The 18467-nt window shown below is 42.6% G+C and overlaps 1 protein-coding gene across 1 annotated transcript in view; it reads right to left on the bottom strand.

The window, feature by feature from the left end:
* roraa (RAR-related orphan receptor A, paralog a) overlaps positions 1-18467 on the bottom strand; it is a 180759-nt gene that overhangs the window by 50060 nt on the left and 112232 nt on the right. Inside the window, exon 2 of the mRNA XM_034085249.2 lies at positions 8341-8370. Within this exon, the coding sequence (XP_033941140.1) occupies positions 8341-8370 (30 nt within the window). The remainder of the gene's footprint in view (positions 1-8340; positions 8371-18467) is intronic.

Genomic DNA, 18467 nt, shown 5'->3' with positions numbered 1-18467 from the left:
AACTTCATTATTGAGGAGCATACCAGGGAGACCCCCTGGAGTGTGTGATGTATTACCCAGCGTCAAACTTATACACTCCCCTAACATCACCAATATAGCCCGACATAAGCTCTGGGGGAGGTAGGCGTGTAAACTAAAATAGTTAACCTTCTGGCTTAAGGCTATAGAAGAAAATAAGATCATAGAGAAAGAAAACTCAAATGTACAATAGTCGTGTTATTAAAGAAGTTCTCAGTAGAAGACAATCTATTTCCAACATTTATATCATTTATTTTTCCTGCTTTTAAGCTGAACAATTCCACCATTATTCTCTCTATTGAAACTCCAAAGTGAGTAATGAGGCAGAGCCGTTTCCTGTGACTGCTCGGCACAGAAAGCCTAAGAAGAAAACGGTTTTAGCTTAAACTAACACATATTAAATGTTCTCCCTGTGACTCCAGGTAATGCAGAGGGTCCGCTGAGGCAGTCCAGATCAACGTAATGTAGATTACTCTCATTTATTAAAAGCGGCTCTGTTGAAGCATGAAAGTTACTTTTCAGTTCTATGATCTTTATAAAAACAAGGGAACCACCAGAGGGACTAATGTTTTCTCAAGATTGAGGGAGATCTTCAGGCTATGTGCGACTTGTACCACTTAGCCCCCCCCCGTCCCCTACATGGGGCCGCCTGGATGGAGTTTCTCTATGGTGGACGGGACGAAGGAGCTCTTTTACTGGGCGCTCTCTCAACACTTTTCCTCTTGACTTATGAGGATGCCATTGGTGCAGGGGAGTGATTCATCACTGGGTGTGCTCCTCTTGCACCCTCACACATTAGTAATGTGGTCCGCTGAGGGGGAGTCCTGTCATCAGTCTGTACCTGGACCCTCTGAACAAGGTAGGTCAACAGGAGGCAGCAGCGGATGGCCCACTTTTAGTCTTTCACAGCACCGTTAAGTTTCCTCCAGCTCTGCCACAGCTGAGCCTGACGGACACAGTAAGACCTGGAGAGGGGGGGGGCACTGCCTCGGAACTGGTGTACCCGCTAGATCTGTTGACTCAGGGATCCTTGTCCGCACAGCGCACAAGTACAGCAGGCCAGGTGCAACTTAGTGAGAGGTTAATGCAAGGAGGAATGGTATCTTCATTCAAAATACTAAGTGTAAAAGCAACAACAAAAAAAGAAGAAAATATGTATCTAGAGAAAAACAAACAAATGACTCATAGTTAAGATGAAAAGTTCTCGACTTATCCATCTGAAACCGCCTGGGGATATTTCATCACAAGACTCCCAAGACTTCTATAATACAAGGCAACAAAATAAGAGGCAAACACGTGGTCGTCTGTTCTTTTACAGAATACAGAGCCACTCTAAGTCAGCATAAGCCTTTGACCATAACATAGCAGGTAATGCACATTTAAATACCTACCTCAGTATTCATGTTTGTCATTTTACTACTTAGATTAGGTGTAAAAAGGCTATTTGAAACCAAAACACAGGATTAAGGGATAATGCTGCTCTGTGTCTTGTGAGTCGACCTTGATTCTGTAATCCAGCACAATACTGGAGAACAGCATATTTCTCTCTCTTGTACGTTCAATACTCTCACTGAAGAACAGCTCACGCTGATGTAATGGCAAAAGCATAATGGTGCCAAGTTGAAAGAGAAAGTCATCTGAATTAAGGGGCGCTTCATTGTGATGTTGTATTGTTGTAGAACTGGAAATATGATTACAAGATTCCTTTACATAGACTGGATTTCAAAAGAGGCTAGACGAAAGTATAAACTGACAATTATTTTGCATGTTAGAAAGGGGAAAAAAACATGTACAGTAGGTGAATTGATTTGAATTAGGCAGACCTGCACTTTAATGACCATGTTGAGAAATGAACTTGATCTTTAAAGTGAACCAACCTGCAGTCGGCCGCGGCGTTATAAAGGACTGTGCCACTTAATCAGAGAGGACGCCAATTTAGCAAGGAGCTAACTATGCAGGAGGGACCCTCTGTGGCACACACACACATTAAAGAGCACTGGGTCACCTGACTCGCGCAGGTATACATGCTCTCCTCTCTTCTCCCAATTTGCCTTATTTTCCTGACTCCATGTCTCCTTTCCTCTTTTTTTTCCTCTTCTGCTGCAGACACAGTAGAATAAAAACCTGCCTTTGATGTCTGGGATCCTATAATGCTGAGCAGGAGAAATCCGCATGCCTGTTATCTGTAGAATCTTAATGATGACGGCTAACTTCACAATGGGTTAACCGCATCCCTCTGTTCTCCCACTGCACACCCACAGAAACACAAATTAATAGCAACGGGGAAAAAACAGCCTTCCTCTAATAAAGCAGATTCAACAAAATGTGCACAATGCGATCAGCACAAATGTCAATGTATAATATCACCGAAAGCTTTTGTGAGCACGTCTGCTTTCTTCTCTGTCGATGTAACTTTTTTTTCTTCTTCTTTAGTGTCTGAGTAGAATAACATTATTCGCCAGAAAGATGTGATCCTAACTTTGAATGTATCTAATTAAGTTTAAATAAACATTTCATGCTGGGTATACAAACAGTCTATTTTGTCGTGTTTTGTCCCAAAAAAAAATTCTTTTTTCTTTGCTGCACTGTGACAATTCTGATTGTTCTTGAAATGGTGCTTCCAAGATATTTCAAAAATATTTTTTATATGGGACATCTTACTCGTTGCATGGTTTATTCAACAACATTCTTTTGAATAATTCAGGAATGAAATTATATATGTAAATTGTAGCCGTCTTTATTCATGCATAATATTGCATCAGAGTTTTCCCATCCTTAAAATCCACAATGGGATATTTCTGATAAGAGTTTTATTTTGTTCCACTTCACTTTAGTCTAATTCTGTCTCAAAGTTCAGTTCAGTGAGAAGTGAAGACCATTAATATCAGATACATGCTGGTCAGAGTGATAAGCTCCGAGAAGGAGATAGTCAATATGTATCGCTGTGACTGAGGAACTTGATGATGGCACAAGGACATTTAATTATGGCCCACATCTTAAAGCTTCCCCATCAGCATCAGTCAGGATCATATCTGGAGGAGCTCCATGACCTCCGCCTCTGTTGCCCTCCATGAATCAAACCTTTCATTACATGCTGACACTCTTGTCCTGCGCTGATTTTGTGTACACCATGGGAAAGTGATGAGACATCGGAAACCTGATGAGTGACGGATAACCTGCGCTCGTGCAAAGTCTGGCCGACTGTTTGCCGCCGGGCCGTCCGTGCCCTTCCAGCCATGCCAACTGCTTCGCCTGGCAGACGCCACCTTCCCCGCCTAGCCCCCGGCCCCTCTCACCTGAGGTGGCAGACAGGCGGCAGAAGAGAAATCGCCCGCAGCAGATGGGGCCACTTACTTTGGCTGGCCCAGCCGAGCATTGTGTCCTTGTCACATGTCATTTACTCTTGTTTTCCGGTCTGACAACACTTCAAGACAGGGCCTTTCAGTTTTCGTTGAGACACAAAAGAGTAAGCGTGAGGAAAAGCTGACGAGGCCTCTCTTCGCTCCGGCTCAAATTCTCTGAAAGAGCCGGCACCAAGAGAAGAACCAGATTAGGAGCCAACAAAAGCAGAGCCCCCCCACAAAAAAGTGGCCGTGCACCCCTACAGTTCTCCTTACCATTCTCCTCCTTATAAAACACCCTGGGCCCCCAGGAGGCGATACAAAAAAGAAGCTTCCATACCCAGAGAAACATATGCAAAAAGAAAAGAGGCATGTACAAAGGCCATTTGCAATTTTACAAAATTGCAAATACTGAAAAACGACAAACTGCCATATTGTGTTGGAGAGGAAATGGAAGCAGAGGACGAATTGAGAAAAATCACGCTGGCCTGGTTTACGACAAATAGATAGCTCTATTGATTTCCCTTTTATAGTGACTGTCCATCGCTCACTGTTGTGATTACACTGACCTATTTCAGAAAAAAAATAGCCGTCTATTATAGATTATACCAAAATGTCCAAAAAGAATACTCTTTTCGTGGCACAAACAAATAGAGTAAGATGAAACATAACCTACAGTACAGAGGGAGAAAAAGATTGTGTCAATTTAAGCGGTCAATGTTGCTCTGGGAGAAAAGGAAACAAGGAGTTCTGGCACCATGCTGAGAATCAAATAACGAAGAGTGGCTGTGCGTACTGGGGCCTCGCACTACCAATTTCAATCCTAACAAAAAAGGATACAACATTAAAATATTTTCATCGTTGCTCAAACAACCTTTAAACATAATAATTCCAATTTTACAAACTTGGAGTAATGTTTCGTATAAGAACAACAGAGTATAACATATATGATAATAATATAATTCACTATTGTATTGTGTTTCTTTCTCTAATACACTACAGCACAGCTCAGTGTTGTATGCTTTGTGCTGATGATTCTTCTGCGTCTGTGTGTACTGCTGTGTGTGCTCGTCCTGCTCCACTATGTCTGTGCTGCGCGTCTCACCAGACTATCTCTCTCTGTGCGCAGCTCAGGGGACTCTGGCTGGCTGATCTTCATTATCAGCCATAGCTTAACAATGTACTGGATGCACTTCCCACATGAGTGCAACTAACAAATCCCCACAGAGCAGAATCAAGGCAACAATGTGATGAAATACCTTCAAACAGCCACTGAGCATGGAACACTGAGCTATGCAGAGACAACTCACACCGCCTCAGGCGATTCCACAGGAGTGCGCCTGTTGCCAAGCAAAATTAGACAGCAACTGGGACATATTATTCTCCTAAATTGGCAATGCACAGCACTATTAAGCACCATCAATCTCATGTTTGATTAACTGAAAATATCACAACTCACAGAGCCGATGCTTAGCATTCCACATTCTCAGATGCTTTACGGAGGGAAAAGCTGCCATTGAGCTATGTGATCACAAAGAGTATTATTGAGATTAATAATGCTGTTAGTATATTGTTCCAAACATACACTACTTTTATGAGAGAAAATGCAAATGCATAAAGACATGAAATCAACAAACTCTTGCTTTATAACGTTGAGTATGCTCAATGACTGATATCATTGCACTATAACTCTGCACACAGTGAAAAGAATGGAAATCATCTAGTTCCTTTAACACAGACTGGTTGTGTTATTGCTGTGTGAGACTGACGAGAGAAACTCAATACAGGCTGCTAGCAAATAAATGAAGATGCAGGAGCGAGGCCATGTTTCTCAATCAGTGTAAGGAGACTGTCACCAAAATGGAGATAAATATAGGGTGAAAAAACTGGGACCCTCTACAACGCATCTGTAAGACTGCAGAGAGGAAGCCTCATCCGTCTCTTTTCTCTCTTCCCGGAGTTACATTTGTACTACTGCCTCCCTCTGGCCACTCTTTTCCTAAACTAAACTCAAGCACACACTTCATAGAGCACGCATTACTACAGTGAACTGGCAGAATGACACCGTGAAATATAATAAAATACAGTGACAATGAATGAATAGTGTTTGAATTATATTTGTTTAATTTAAAGTGTGTTTCGGATGCTAACATTTTTCAGCACGAGTTAATACTGAAAATTCAGCTCAATAGTTTTCAGGACAAGTTTTCTTAAAACATTGTAAGGTTTTGTTTAGCATTGCAAACTTTTATGTTGTATGTATTTTCAAGTCTGTTATAAAGCATACTTTAAAAAAACAAGCAACTTGATATACTGATCATAGTCAGTCAGACATCAGTATATTGTACATCTACAGCTGCAAGAGAGAGAGAGAGAGAGAGAGAGAGAGAGAGAGAGGATTAGCTGTTGGTAATCAGGAGATCTGCTCTGTTCGTGGAAGAGCATCCTGGCTACACGACCTGTGTGAGAGCGGTAGCTAGCGCTCTGCTTCTCGAGCTGTGAGACAGAGTCCCAGACTGCTGATGGTAGATTAGAGGTGAGACGTATAATCTCAGAGTAATCAGCTGCTGCATCTGATCCTCCGCTCCACACCATATCTCTCAACAGGTCCAAACAGACACTCATCTATAAGCAACGCTGCCTCGCTGAGGTAGGAGAAGGTGACACTGTGTATCTGGTGTCCGGCGTCAAAGTAAAACTACAAACTAAGCCCTTGATCTTTTGCTATCACCACGTCCCAGGCAGTTTAAGGGACACATCCATTTCTACTTAAGTCAATACAACAGAGCATATATAAAACTGTCAGGGAACTTTACAGGAAAACCACAGCTGACTTCTTGCTGAGAACTATAGCTTTGTGGTTAAAGACAGAGTTGGCAAGGGACCACCCGTTATGGTGAAGTAAAAAAACAAGTGAGAAGGGAGAAAGAAAAAAGGGTGATGCCTCACACTGTAAATCTACTGAAGTCCTTTTAACAGTCAGAGTGGGGAGACAGTCATTGGCACAATGATATAAGTATCTGTTTTCATCTAGCATGCTTCACCTTCTGATGGCTTGGTGATTAGTCCAGCCTGGTGGATGGAAGAGGGAAAAGAAGGAGGAGAGGAAAAGGAGAGGAGAGGAAAAGGAGAGGAGAGGAGAGGCTGCCAGTGAACAGCTGCCCCTGTAATTTATATTGATGAGGGGACTGGCATGGCGGGGAGCTTCCAGCAGTTTGATCACTCAGGCAGAGTGGGGAGTTAGTCAGAGACACGGCCCATCCCTGTGGTCTGGGTTGGACTAGGAAGACCTCCTAAAACACACACACTTGCACACACATGCACATAAAAGCATGACTGCCAAGCTCACATTACGAGTGGCAGTGTGCACTGGAAATTGATCTACAGCCCGATTATTAGGGCAGAGCGGTGTCCCTCATTATTACTCCAGCAGCCATTTAATCACTAGGCTTCTCTGAGAAAGACCTCCCCTCCATATTCTCAATGACCATTAACTGGCCCCTTGAACTTCTTCTTGTGCACACAACTCTGACAAGGTTTAACTGCCGCTTCCCGTCTGTGAGGCACAGCAATCAACTACTTGTTAAGGGGCTTTACTTTGATTTCCGCACATGGACAAGATTTGAATATTTCTCACTGATATGAGAGAGCGTAGTCCAGTCTCTGCCCAGGGCTTTGAACCCAAGACACCTAAATCATGCTCTTTGATATGAGCCACCTTCCGGTGTAGAGGTGCTTAGTGCTGCACTAATTAAGATAGTGGAGCGGTGGATGGTGGGTCAAAGCGTTTCTGTTCTACCTTGAAGATATTCTGACACAAACACGAGCAAGCACACACACACACATCAAAACCTAAATACCACAGACCCTCCAGACAAGCAAATAGCTTAACACACAATCATGCTGCTATTTTGACGGGCTGTTTGAGTAAGGTAGAGCTGTCTAGCGCAGAAGATCATATCCTTTGCCCCTCTGTCTGATGTAAGAAAGAGCCGGGGTGTTTTACAGGGCGAGATGCAGCCTCTCGCAATCTGAAACACTCCGACCGCTCTTACAGAAAAGCCCTCTGGCCTTCCCTCTCCACAAGTTTCATCAGAGTGATCAGAGGGAAAGGATAGCCTTCAGGGCTAGTTTCTTCCGTTCACACAGTGGGGTATGAACACACACACATAGCTGTACACACACACATACACAGACACACTGCAGTGCACTACACAAAAGCATTTTTACATGACTTTTCGATTGCACTTCACACGTGTCAGACTACACTACAAATCTCCTGGAAATCATTGATTTCTACAGGTTTGTCTGTTCATCAATTCTTCATGATCTGACTAAAATTGAAAAGGCAGTGTTGGTTAGACAAGTCGAAGCCTGTGTACTATTTTCGTAGTGCACAAAGAAGTCTTGTATCTCACATGTGAGACGTGTCATATACTGTGTATGTATCTTTCAATTGCAGTGATATGATCTGTGCTTGAAGAATACAAACTCTTGGTAGTTAATGCAGCCTTAGAAGTTACAAACCACCACACAATACCACATCCGCGTTGCTCGGCTGCAAGGCCTTGCAGAAAACAAAGAGGTGCTTCAGCACAGTGTCTGATTTAACTGTGCATGATTATCAAACAGTCATGAGACTGCATCGCATTTTAATTTCCTCTGGGGTTATCATCAAATTCTCTCCAGGATAGAAAAATACGAAAGAGTGAAGCGGATGGCACGGATATAATTGAAGGTATTGGTTTATTGCAATACTAGTGAGGCTACAATATGCATATACTGTAGGCACTGAAGAAAGGAGAGTCAGCAGAGATAGAAACAAGGTGATCTTATCAACTGTACTGTATTGAAGAACAGCACATTTGTTTCTTCCCATTTAGTGTGAAGAGCTTTTCTGAGAATCAAACAACACTTTCACAGCCTCAAATTGTAGCACAACAGAAAAGAAAAGTAATTACAAAAAAACATTTGTACTCACAGGTATGTGTCTTCTTTGTTACTGAGATACCTGCAAAGAGAACACAAAGAAACCATTAAGCATACATAGGAAACAACGGTAAAATATCAAACACAAAATATATTTTATACGGAGCTCTGCTTAAGGGTGAGGATGGTGATGATGAAGAGGTAGACCCTGTGGTCCAACAGACTGTCACTGTCCAAGGTCACCGAGGTGGCAGGCCCAGGGCAATTATTTGTGTATGCTGGTGTCTGACCTGAGGCCATGCTACATCAACATCCACGACAAGGTGGTGAAACTCTATCCTCTGCGGGCAATGAATACAAAAATTATACTAAAACAAACTACATTTGGAATGCTAATTCTGCTGGGCAGTCACACTGATTGGACCTGAGCACATGACTAAGCCTTTGGCCCAGAGCTGGATGGAGGCACTTTGATCTCAATGTTGTTGTTTTAATCCTATATTTAATCAAGTAGTCTCATTGAGATTAGGATCTCTTTTTCAATGTATACAATAATGTACAAAAAACATATAAAAAAAGCACAACACATAAGCGTAAATCAAAACAATCAAAGACAAATGAAGTCAGAATAACAGGAACATATTTGCATGCACATTTAATAGACAAGGAAGCTGTTAACCAATGAATGGTTTATTATTATTTTAAGAAAATCGTGATTGATAAGAGAATCAAAAGCATTACAATCAAATTGAAATAATCACAGAGGCAAAGTAATTAATAACTAATAAAAGTGATTCACTAGGAAAATTAAAAAGACCCAACACAGACCCTAGTGTGACACCTTTCCTGATAAAATAATATGTTTGCACCATTAAAATCAACCCCTCTAGACAGAAAATCATAGACTCGTTATCCTTTTCAAGAAAATGGCAACGTTCATGATCTCGAAAGCTTTAATAAGTAATAAAAAGCAGAGCACTGACAATGTCACGAGGCAGTAACAGGGTCATGTAATTGTCTAAATTCAGCCATTAAAGGCTAATATTACTTCCAGACAAGCCTGTGCTGAGTCCATTAAAGAGTCCAATCATTTAGCCAAGCAGGTAGTTTGGAATTTGGACGGTAACTATTTTAATCAATGAGACAACCTTCCATATATGTAGAATTATACTGCATATAAGAGTAAGGTCAAACATATTAGCAAGCGGCGCTGCAATTAAATCAGCACTGAGGCGTAGAAGATGAGGGATCTAAATCATAATCATCTTTAGTCTTCCTACAATTAAACTCACCAGTTTAATATAAACCTCAAGCTGAGAGACAATATAAACCAGTAGATGTAGAACATATTTGATAAACCATAGATAAGAAACAGTGTTGTGTGTTTTTGCAAACTGCTTATCAAACAAGTTGCCAGCCTGAGCGCTGTGAGTCAGACCTGGCGGAGGCTGAGGTGGAGCGGGGCTGCCACTGCTCATGCTGCCTTTCCTCGCCCCTTCGGGTGTCAACTCATCGAGTGAGCCACTTTGGTTCTTGCTGTTTCTCCTGTCTGTAACATTGGTCTAATGCCCCAGGAGCCTGACGCGGACGAGCGCACAGCCAGCCGTGGGCCCCAGCAGCCAGCCGTGGTCCCCAGCGGCCCGTCGGATGCTCATGCTTTGCAGGGCGATAGCACACTAATAGATCCCACTTGTCATGCGGAAGCAATGGCTAATTTTTCTACAGCTTGCATTTGAAACTCGGGGGATGGCGAGTTGACATGATTCAATAACTCTCTGTAAAAAAGGCGTCTGGCCGGAGATAACAATGTTTCAGACACGTTTGAGGGGAAACGAGTCAAAGAGCAACGAGGGGGAAAACAAATAAGCCCTTCAGCCTCCTATAGACATACACTCAGAAACACAACTAACATCAACTCCATGGAGCAGAAAGAGGGAAACAGTCACCTCAGGGCCAGCAGTCTGTGATACAGCTCTAGCATTCTTCCAGTGCTCAGGGCCAAAAGCTTCTGTTCTGTCTAACTGTGACATTACGCAAGGAGAAAATAAACAGCAATCCAGTCTTAATTTTACAATTCAATCAAATGACATGGATGCCAGCAAGGGCTGATGGTCCATTAAAGAGCCGTGGTCTCAAGGTGCTGCAAGCAAGGCAACTGTACAAGCTTGTATCAAGCAGTTAACTGGCTCTTTGTTTTGATGGGTGAGACAACCTCTTAGACCATGTAAGGAACATAGCTGGTGGGCTTAGTGGAAACTGTATTAGAAGGAAATAGCAAATAAGCAGCTTTCTCCTGGCTGTTTGTCGAGCATCGTTACAGACACAACATGCAGACATTCACAGACTATTTTAGGGGAGCCTGGAACAATCAGTTATTATTTAATAATAGGCAAATTATTTCATATAAAATGGGACACATCATTGAAAAAAATAGCCTGAGTGTCTTTAGTGCGACCATAGATCTTGAAGTTGTAAACCACCATTTGCTTTGCAAAATGTTTCTAACACAAAGGAAGTGAAAGACACACAGGTCTGCGTGAGAGAGAGAGTGTTTACTATACATGTGTGCTTTCGCCCAATGCTAGCCACAGAGACCACACTGAAGATACTCAGGAGCTGTCTGCTGTCACAGGCTGGGGAGCTGATAAAGTCTACACTTATCTGGCACTGTGAATTGTCATGAAAACCTCAGATCTTCAAAGCTACTTTAAAGATGCAGTACATAAACAACCATAATAATCATTATATATCCTTTTAAATACAATGAAGCCCACTAGAAATGTTCATTAAAGTGTAATTCTGATACTTAGTTAACTTACATTTACCGCACAATAGTTAAAATCCTATATCTAAAAGCTACATGAGGTCAAAACTATTTCAGGAGGAATATTTACTGTTAAACTACCCTGGGGAATTATTTGTGTAAACAAACAGTTTTGTTTACTGATCTTTGGACATTTCTTTACACAAAGGATTGTGTACAGTATGTTCCACCAAATACAAATTCGAAGAAAAACCATTTGAAACCTGCTTTGTTTTAATCTTCCAGCGATACATGTTGCCTCTCTTATTTGTCCGCCATGCTACTGTTGTGGCGTGTTATTGCAAAAATGCAATACCCTCTTCAGTCAGCAGAAATGTGTACCACATCAACACCATGCTTGTGGTGTGAAAGTGTGTCCTCATGCCTGTGCTAGAAAAACAAATGATTTATCTACTTTGCACCTACTGGTCAGAAACTCTGCAGCATACTTTTAGAAGGTTTTTTAATAAGTCAATAAAGAAACAGATTCACAGAAAGACATACTATACATCACAAACTTCCAAAAGAAACTCAGCCAACACAACCAAAGCATGTTGTGTGAGTGTGTGTGTTAGAGTGTGTGTGTCTGTCTAATAAGGAGCCATGACAAATGTAGTTTGTCTCCCACACGCAGCATCATGAACACCTAATTATATGAAAACAATTCCTTTCATAAATGCGTTGCAGAGAAACCCTCAATTCTATCCTTTTACAGCAAAGGCACATTTGGCCTGTTGCTATGCAGGTTATAGGAACAGGAGGGGCGGTTAGTGGGCCCACTTCCTCCTCTGTGTGTCATTCAGGGCACTGTGATTGGAGGTGGCAAGGAGAAGGGGCCACAAAGCCAATGAGTGAGTCAGGCGGTGAGGAAGAAGGAGTTTGCTCTGGGCGCTGACATTGGCAATGCCTGCCAGCTCGTGTCTTCTCCACTGGATGGCAGGTTCAGAGGTCACCGTGGAGGTGAATCTCTCCTTGGCTGATTAGCAGGCTGCTGTAAACATGCTTTCAACTTAAGTATCAACGTAAATAAACAGCAATGTGCTTTGGGGAGATTATTTTTACAGGTACTAAAGATATTGAAGTTAAAAGGCAAACCTGTCGTCTGCACGAGCAGCTGAATTCTAATTTCCACATTACCATTTGTCACAATGGAAGGAGGGAAAGTTGTCACTGTTTGGCCTTTGATCAGTCATATTTTCCCTAGCATTGGTAAACAATTCAGCATATGTTCTCATAGGCGAGACATCGCCTATGCTATGGAGGAAGAGAGGAACTGCACAGGTGACCTCCACCACATCTATCTGCAGGGGGGCACACATCCTGTAAACATGCCACTTAGACAGGAGGAGAGTGAGTCTGGGTTTTGGCAGCCACAGTGCTGCAACCGGCTGTAGAGCGCCGTGCCATCGCCGGCGTCTCAAAGTGACAGCGCTGTAATGAAGTCTGAGGCACATGGCAGGCTGTACGTCATAATTTCAGGTTCCTTAAAGCCTGACAGGGAATGATTATCATGGATGGTTATTGTCACCCTGCCTCCCTGGGAGACGAGGCGTGCTCTGGGGTTGTTGCACCGTGACATTCAAAGTTACAGTCTCCTTCATATAATGGAGCTGTCCTCTCAGCACGCTAATGGGAGCGATCCATTTAACCTGTGCCAGAAACACACAGACGAGGAAGTTCCTAATGCGAGGCCTCTCCCGTGGGGACGTCACACTCCCCCCCTGGCTGCTCCCTTCCTGCTGCTTGATTCATTGACTGGCGCTCCTCACTTATCCTCATTCACTGTTCAGTCTGGGGAGACAGGGAGGCTCGCTTCCGGCCGCCTGCTCCACATGCCACTGATGCACACCCGACGCACACAAGGACACAGCCAGCGCAACGGCCCAGATGCAGGGAGAGCCGACGAGGGCCCAGTGAGGGACGGGATAGACACCGACAGGTCAATACCGAAGGCCTCGGAGAATACCAACAGTACACAGTCCATACAGTTAATAAGACCGGTAAAAAAAAAGTTATAAGGAGGAGGTTTGGTTATTGTCCTGTCTTAATGATGGTAGTTGTATGGGAATGTTAATTTTAGGCTACTCCTGAGGTTGCTGGTTAATGATGGTGCCTAAGCCATGGTCATCTTAGGAATGATAGATGTAGCCACGTTCAGTAGTCCATCTTGTAAGTGCTGCTCCCTGCCCGACTGACAAATTGCTGCTACATTCCTGAGAAAATAATTAGAAGCAATGAATGTGTTTCTCTTCGCAGCCACCATAAGCCTCATAAAACATGTTTTGCTGTTATTATTGGTGCTGGACAAATGTAATTTAGGACCAATTCAGGCTTGAAATAAACTAGAATATTCATTAGGTGACTTGTTTAGGTAGTCTGTTTAGGCATGTTTACATGTATTTAATATATATTTAATAAAATAATGTAGTATATGTTGAACAGCGTACAGTGCAGCATCAGTACAAGGATAAGATCCAAAGTTACTCTTGCCATAATGTAACTCATGTTATCAAAAGTCATACAACAAGATGGATGGGCTGATTCTAGGACCTCTGTGCTGTTCTAACTTTAACTGTCTTTGGGAAGGCCAAGTTTCATACACAAAGTCATTTAAACAATTCTCCCTTTTGCAGTGACACACTTAGCCTTATTAGTTATTTTACTGCTATAAACCATAAATGCAAAAAAATGTAATGATTAAAAAAGCACAATGATTCCAATCAGCTGCCCCCTAATATACTAAAACACTTAATCCATGGAGAGGCCAACTCTCTGGGGAGGCTCAAGAGAAAAATGACTTCTCTGTCTCCAGGCGCTGTTATTTCTGGTCATTTCTAATTGGTTTTAACTAAAAGCAACCACTCAGAGACTCCACAGGTTACTCCAATGCATCACGATGGAATTATCTGCAAATAGAAGATATACATCCAATTTAGTTTTAGAGGACACCACAATTGTCTTTCAGAAGACGAAAGGAGAAAGGGCAGAAAAAAAAGCATAGATGTCTCACTGAGGAAGACAAGAAGTCTAAAGATCCCAACGGAGAGGCGATGTTATTAGGGTGACCCTGAGATCATAGAAGCCTGGGCCGACTTGAGGTACCATGTCACACTCACCTCGCCCCCTACACATGTCTCATGTACAATCTCTCCCCCTGTGCAGTTCTGCATTGCTGGGCCTGTTAGTCTCCAGGTGAGTCCTCAGTGCTGGTTGGTGGCTCGTGAATTATACATTGCAGCAGAGGAATTGACGTGGCCCAGGAGGGCCGAGAAACAGCAGGCATGGCTGGGAGGCAGATTGAAGACTCTGACGGAATTTTAATTGTACCGCAGGGAACACTGCGATAAGTGCTATTGTTATTGGTAAGACATTGCTGCACAGGTTCACTAGCTGAGAGCTTTGAAAAATGAGACGATCCAAAAACGACTCAATGTCCAAGGCTTTAACATTGTGCCAACAGTTACTAGTCTAAAGAGTATGGTTCACATCAGTGTCGGTCTAATATTTATCATTACGCTCTCTACACCCATCTGTAGCATGCTCAGAGGACCAGTGAAGGTCGGCTATGGCGAAGGAAGAAAAACTGGAACATTTACAAACTAAAAAAAGGAGACGCTCAATCTGAAACCTCAGAGGCATGCCATTCAGTTTTATGTTGTGCGAATCTGTACAGTACTACAGGTGAAAAGCCAAAATGTAGCACTTTCTGTTGCTCTGATGTTGTTCACTCTGATCCTGGCTATAGCTGCACTATACAGTAATTCTCCTCTGAGTGCAGGCTGGTCCCAGGGGGCCTGACGGATGCAGGAAGGCCCAGAGTGTTGGTCAAAGTGAGGCCAGGGGCACAGGCAGGCCTCTGTGTAATGCTCTGCGGTTCCCAGCCCAGCGGTAATCTCCCAGTGATCCTGCCTCAACCATACATGAAACCCAATAGCCTTTCAGCCCGCACCATACATACAGATACACCACATTGAGCAGACCACCCTGGCTTACTTTACAGCAGTCTGAATCGGTTTACACACTTTTATAAAAAGGCTTTAACTACAGATGTCAAATGGAGACGTTGTCAGAGGGATGCTTATTTCAAGCTGTGTAATTATTAGATAAAACTATAATTGAGGTTTTATAGTATTTTATTATTTACACAATGTACAAAGAAAAATACAACATAATTGCAACCATTTCAAAACAGAGGTTAGAGGTTTCTCAGCCTCTCCAACAGAAGCTTTCCCCAGGGACAACTCTTGTATATTTCTACTTACATTACACTAGATTACTTTAGCCCTGCACAGGTAAATCTGAAGGGGAATAAAATTACCTACAGCTCCTGAGGCACACACTCCAGTTATGCACAATAAATTGTAAGAGTGTTTCAGTCGACCAATAGAGATGTGCCCCTTAGGGCTCACTTGTTCAGAATTGCTTGAACACTCACAAGACGCAGCACACTGCATTTAGATAAAGAGGATCTCATTCTACAGTTGGCTTAAATGAGCTTGTTATTGCTCGTCTACAGTATGTTTCTATACTGTAAATCACAGGCCATCTACTTCAGGAAACCACAGCCGCAGGCAGCTTTTGCTAAAATGTAAGTTTAACAGATGGAGTGTTTATTTGACTCCCCTGTACGAGCTTGGTGTGCATTTAAAATAATCTCAAGAATAGCAGCTATAAAAGATGGGATTAGAACAGGTGAGTTGACATGTGATCTGATATGTGATCTGACAGTACTGTAAGTGACAATCTGTTACCGAAGCTGTCCAGGTCTGTAAACACACTGAACACACACTCCCGCTTGTATAATCAACTGGGACTAGAGCTTTGATGACAAACTAATGTCAGCTAATATCAGCTCTATAAAGGCTGACTCAGAAATATATTGCAACCCTTTCATTACCCTCACTCATTCAGTCTCAATTCTCATCCAGTAAAGTACAGTACAGCAGGCACTCGTCTAATGAACAAGGGTCTATGGGGAAGGATCACTCTGTGTGAGTGTGTTGGAAGTCAAGGTCCCACAACAGTGGACTCGTGGCTCTGCTGATAAGGACTTGGCTGTAATTGCTCAAAAGGGAGGGAACTGCAGCCACATTAGGTCTGGTCTTAGCACTTGCCAATAAGCCAAACTGCCCCTCTGAAGCCTCCCATGTAATGAAAACTTCCTATGAGATAAATTACATGTCTGTCAATCCACTAATTAATATCACAGACTCGTCTTTTTGGCTTCTCCACATTAACGAAATGAGGGAAAGCTAAATAGTTTTTTGAGAGCACTGGAAGCCAGGAAGGAAGGAAGAGCAGAGGCAAACTAGCGAGCGCGCTGCTACTGTGATTCACTGCAGCCGTGGTCGGCACTTAGTGCAGCATCTATTTTTCATGTATTTCATAATTAAAACCTGCGAGTTCTATAAGCCCTCCATGCTCCATGCAGATCAAAGGTAGTCCTATTAGCAGGGAGTTCATCAGTAGAGCCACTCTTCCATTTGCCAGGCAACAGAGCCATGCTTAAAGCACACATATCCTGTAATTACACACATGTGTGATAACGGGACAGCCACAGAGCTGGACTATGATTAATAGAACACAGATCACAGTTTCCTTTCCTGATCAAAGCTAACACGACAGAGGATTTTACACGCGAAGATAACCCATGCGTAGCAGATAAAGAGGTTGATGAAAGACTGAATACATATTTCACACATCGCCTCTTGTGGTGCAGGTGGAGTGTGATTCAGTTTGTTGCCTTCTCCCTCCCTGCTGCATTCTCTATGTAAATGTAATCGGGGGATAACACAGGATAAAGCTCTTCAGAGCGAAGACATGATGCCTCACTTCTGCGGGGATAGAGGGATACAAACCTACCTCACATGGTGTAATCAAAAGAGGGATCTGTGTTATGTTATTCATTCGCCCCATTGACTCTTGGGTAGCTGGATGTCACAAAGAATCCTGGGTGGAGGCTCAGTTTGATAAAGATTGTTTTCCCCCATCAACACTAGAAAGCTAAGCTTTTATTTTTAAAATATATGAACAAAGGGTACACCGTTAACACCTTTGGGTCGTTTTATTCGATATATTTGTAAGATTTTATTCTGAAATGTAGTGGAGTAGTATATAGTTGCTTATGAATAAAATATTCAACCCAAGCCCCTCAGAATGATGATTAAATACAGTACTTCAATAAAATGCACTTAGTATATTCCCACTTCTCATGTCTTGACCACATCACCACCCACAATCAAAATCGATAAGCCTCATACAGCGAGTTTAAAATGCATACATTTATACTGCATCTAAAAACAGCCTACTGTATCTTGTAGGTTGTACAAAGCTTCCCGATGTCGTTATTCTTATATCGTTGTCAGAGGAAGAACTTGGGGTGAAGTCATATGAAAGAGGAACTATAATTAGCAATACAAGCATTTGCACACTCATAGTCATTGCGGTAGATATGTTTATGGTTTCTTTCTGAAAGAATAACAATTCTCCACTAAGTTGACAAGCCAGTAAACTTCCTCCAGGCACATGAGGTCAGTCACAGTTCATGGTACACTTTACCCTATTATAACAACTGGACAAGGTAACAGGAAGGGCCTGTGTGTTTTTTAAGTAGGAAGATGACCACGGTAATATACCCTCCTAATGTTACACAATAAAACAGGGCATTGTTCCAGGAGGCACAGCAGACAACATCCTGCAGCCAGGTTACAGAAAGAGACAGAGGGCAGGAGTTTTACACGAGGGAAATGCTGGCCAAAACAAAGGCACCTTCCCTGAGGTTTTCAGGAAGGCTGTGTGTCATACTGCCAAATCTTTAATACAAAAAATATACGTTATAATATCCTTCATGCAACTTTCAACATTGTGATATAAACGGCCAGACGCATACTGTAGTAAGAAGAGCATACAGTATAAACAAATGGCCCGATACGCATTACAGACATCCACAACATATGCATTGACAGCCATCTGACACTCAATGCAATGAGTCAAGAGGGGTCTGAGGTTTAGGCTGTGAGCGACTATAATGCAGCCGCAGCCATACATCCAATATGAAAGCTTGCAGCCGTGGCCGGCAGTAATAATTAATAGCATAGTCTATAAACATTCCATTAGGTGCAAGCAGCTGTCATAAACATCTTAATTAATTTACAAAGCAAGCAACTAGGGAATTATGGCGACGTAAAAATCTGCTTCCCTCTGCCGCTCCATAGCACTGGAACAGATCGGGCTTTTAAATTTTTAAACATGCCTTTCATGTTCTCTAGAGCACTAAAAAGCCTTTGAACAGTCAGCTTGTTAGGAGATGCACCTAGCAGCCCAATACCTACGGGTCGTCTTGCCATTCTTTTCATACAGTGACAAGAGCTTTTGGG

This window comes from Pseudochaenichthys georgianus, chromosome 6 (genome assembly GCF_902827115.2).
Source record: "Pseudochaenichthys georgianus chromosome 6, fPseGeo1.2, whole genome shotgun sequence".
NCBI lineage: Eukaryota > Metazoa > Chordata > Actinopteri > Perciformes > Channichthyidae > Pseudochaenichthys > Pseudochaenichthys georgianus.
This window is presented reverse-complemented; position numbering and strand designations above follow the sequence as displayed.